Source organism: Gobio gobio (genome assembly GCF_949357685.1).
Source record: "Gobio gobio genome assembly, chromosome: 16".
Classification (NCBI taxonomy): Eukaryota; Metazoa; Chordata; class Actinopteri; order Cypriniformes; family Gobionidae; genus Gobio; species Gobio gobio.
Window position 1 is genome coordinate 49,001,136 of NC_137109.1, and position 2,859 is coordinate 49,003,994.

Consider the following 2,859-nt stretch of genomic DNA (forward strand, 5'->3'; position numbering starts at 1 on the left):
TGTAATGGAAAAGGGAAAAAAATCCTAGATTTTCAACGAGTATGCATATATGTCCGCTGCAAATAGAGCTCCAGTCATGAAGCGCCTGATGATGACACGCTGTTATCGTTGTTATATTTAAACCGAGACGGTAATTGAAGAGCGTGACATCACGAAGAACACTCCGAGAGCCTCTGTGACACATTCAGTAGTTAGTAAGTGAGACCAGTAGGGGGTCGGTTCGCTTTCCCCTGATCTCCAGCCTCCAGCGCAAGTTCGGTCTCAGTGCTGCATGAAGAGAGCGAGCGAGAGGGAGGACACTTCCCTCTCCAGCATCAAACGCGAGGGATGCGCTTCATCGCCTTAGGGGACTGGATGGATGGAGCGACAGGGTCATGAAGGTGACCACAACCTCTGGGTTGGATTTAGGGGGCCGTTACCGCAGAAGGAGCCTATCCATAATTAATAAGAGCGAGTCGGAGATCCTAGAACCGAAGCGCAACCACCGGCGAGTCATGTCACCAACTGACAGCGCTTCCAGAGGAGCCGACGAGGAGGACAAAGGAGGATGAAGGAGGCAGAGGGGGATTATAATGAAGCTGAGTGGCAAAGGACTGTGCACCATCGTCTCCAGCAGTCTGCTCTTCGTGGTTGCCGTGAGCGCCGTGGTCGTGGGATTCAAATGCATCGCGATGGGCTCCAGGGTGCGAGCGCACTTCCACCTGGGCACCGCGGCCGGCGCGTTCTACTCGGGCATCCTGGTGGCGGTCGGGCAGGTGCTGATGGGGGTGGCGCTGGTCTTTTGCCGGGGCAAGCCCAGGTGTGCGAATTTCTTCCTCTTTGGGATCTTAGTGTTTCTCCTGGGGGTCCTCACGGCGTTCTCGGGCGCGGTGGTGGATGGCGACACGGTGTCCCTGGTGGAGAGGAAGTACGCGCACTATTGCCTGGACTCTGTGGATGTAATCCCGGCGTGCGACGGGCTCAAGATGTACCAGCGGGGTCTGGTGGTCTCCACTGTCCTTAACACACTGGAGTGCATCCTGGGGCTGATGAACCTAGTTATCATTAAGCGTTACCACGCGGCGCGGTTTCACCGGAGACGCCGGACGCAGCGGCGGAGCGCGCGGATTATCCTGAACGAGGAGCGCGACTTCGCGGTCACGGAGTTCCAGCCGGTGTCCTTCATCAACCTGGGGGTGTTTCACCCGTTGGACGAGGCGGACGGGGAGGTGCAAAGCAGGGGCCACCCGTGCATGGAGCTGCCGGGCTACTCGCTCACCAATCCGGAGCTTAATCACTCGTACCCGTTTTCCTATCCGCTTCACAGCGAGTTGCCACCTGCCTACGAGGACATATTCCCCGGAGAGGAGAGCAGCACATAGCAAAGGAGCCGTTTTGCAGTGACAATCACGCCGAACTCGGAATTGACACGTTTATTTCTAGTCGCCAAATGTACTTTTTATTCGTCAGAGGTTAAAGCCGACACTCTGGCAATGAACGGTTGTGCATAAACCACAAAACGAACCGAAGGTAAACGTGCTAAAAGGATTATGTGCAACATTTGTTTTGTTTTTTTGACCCTGACTGACTGACTGACTGATTGTATTCTCGGTTCATCCCATGTCAAAAATCCCAAAGGTTTGTGTGTAAAGGATTCCCATTGGATTTTTTTGGTCATAGTTTGGAATCTGTCCTAAAGGATCCTGGTTTTCTTACAGTATTCCAGCAAGGCACAAAACAAAAAGAAGTTGCCAACTGCGCAAAAAGAGCATATGAGAAGGTAAACGTGATAGAAGGATGCATTTTTCCAGTTCTTTTGTTTGTTTGTTTGTTTTTTGACCTTCCTGATTGATTCTCTCATAGCCAAAACGATTTGTGTACAGGATTCGTATGGAATAACTGGGATCTGTTTTACAGTATGAAGTTAGCAACTGTGCAAAAATATCGTATGAGAAGGTAAACTTTCTGGAAGTATGAAACATTGTTTAGTTTTGTTTTAGACCTGACTGATTGTATTTCAAGTCATCCTTAATTAAAGTCCTAAAGGTTGTGTGTGCGTGCGCGCTTGCGTGCGTGTGTGTGTTAATTTAGAACCAATCATACAGTAAATTTGTCAGAGTATCCCAACATGAAACATAACAAGAACAAGTTCCCACTATTGTTATGACTGCCAACAGGATAAAATGTCCCTGTAGGAGTATTATTCTGAAAGGCCTAAAACGAGACGTTTATAATCTTATCATCCCTGATGTTTCAGACAAAAAGCCATTGACGCCATTAAAATGACTGGCGTTACCCGTCAGACAGAACATTGTGGGATGTGATTAGTGTGTCTGCGTCGTGTTGTTCCAGAGTAATAGGAGAACATGTTTAGCTGAAACGCATTTCAACTTGTCAGTTGCTGGAGTTGTTTGGTTCTCCTCTAGTCCTCTAGAGCAGGGTTCCTCAAATCTTGCCCTGCGGGTCAATGCACTGCAGAGTTTAGCTCCAACCCTGATCAAACTCACCTACCTGTGATTTTCTAATGAACCTGAAGACATTGATTAGCATGTTCAGGTGTGTTTTATTAGGGTTAAAGCTAAACTCTGCAGGGAAGTGGATCTCGTGGGCCAGATTTGAGGATCCCTGCTCCAGAGTATTCAGTGGAGGTTCGAGACAACACTTAAAACCCGGCTGGAGATGAAATTTAAACATTTTTTAACCATCATAACTGAGTCCTTTTGTACAGAATTCCAATTGGAAAGTTGCAATATTATTCTGTTACTGTTATTTTGCATTATTCCATTAGTAAACACAAATTATTGCCAAGTAGGACTATTATGATGCAATTCACGATAGAAAGATTATTCAGTTTTATTCTGTATGATTATTATGATGATG

The 2,859-nt window shown here is 47.7% G+C and overlaps 1 protein-coding gene across 1 annotated transcript; it reads left to right on the forward strand.

Annotated features, from left to right (window-relative positions):
• Positions 1-572: 572 nt before the first annotated feature.
• On the forward strand, positions 573-1,361 carry tmem271 (transmembrane protein 271; the record flags this gene model as incomplete). The annotated part of the gene is made up of 1 exon (XM_079839287.1): positions 573-1,361. One exon carries the CDS (start codon positions 573-575, stop codon positions 1,359-1,361), a length of 789 nt encoding a protein of 262 aa, XP_079695413.1.
• Positions 1,362-2,859: the final 1,498 nt, after the last annotated feature.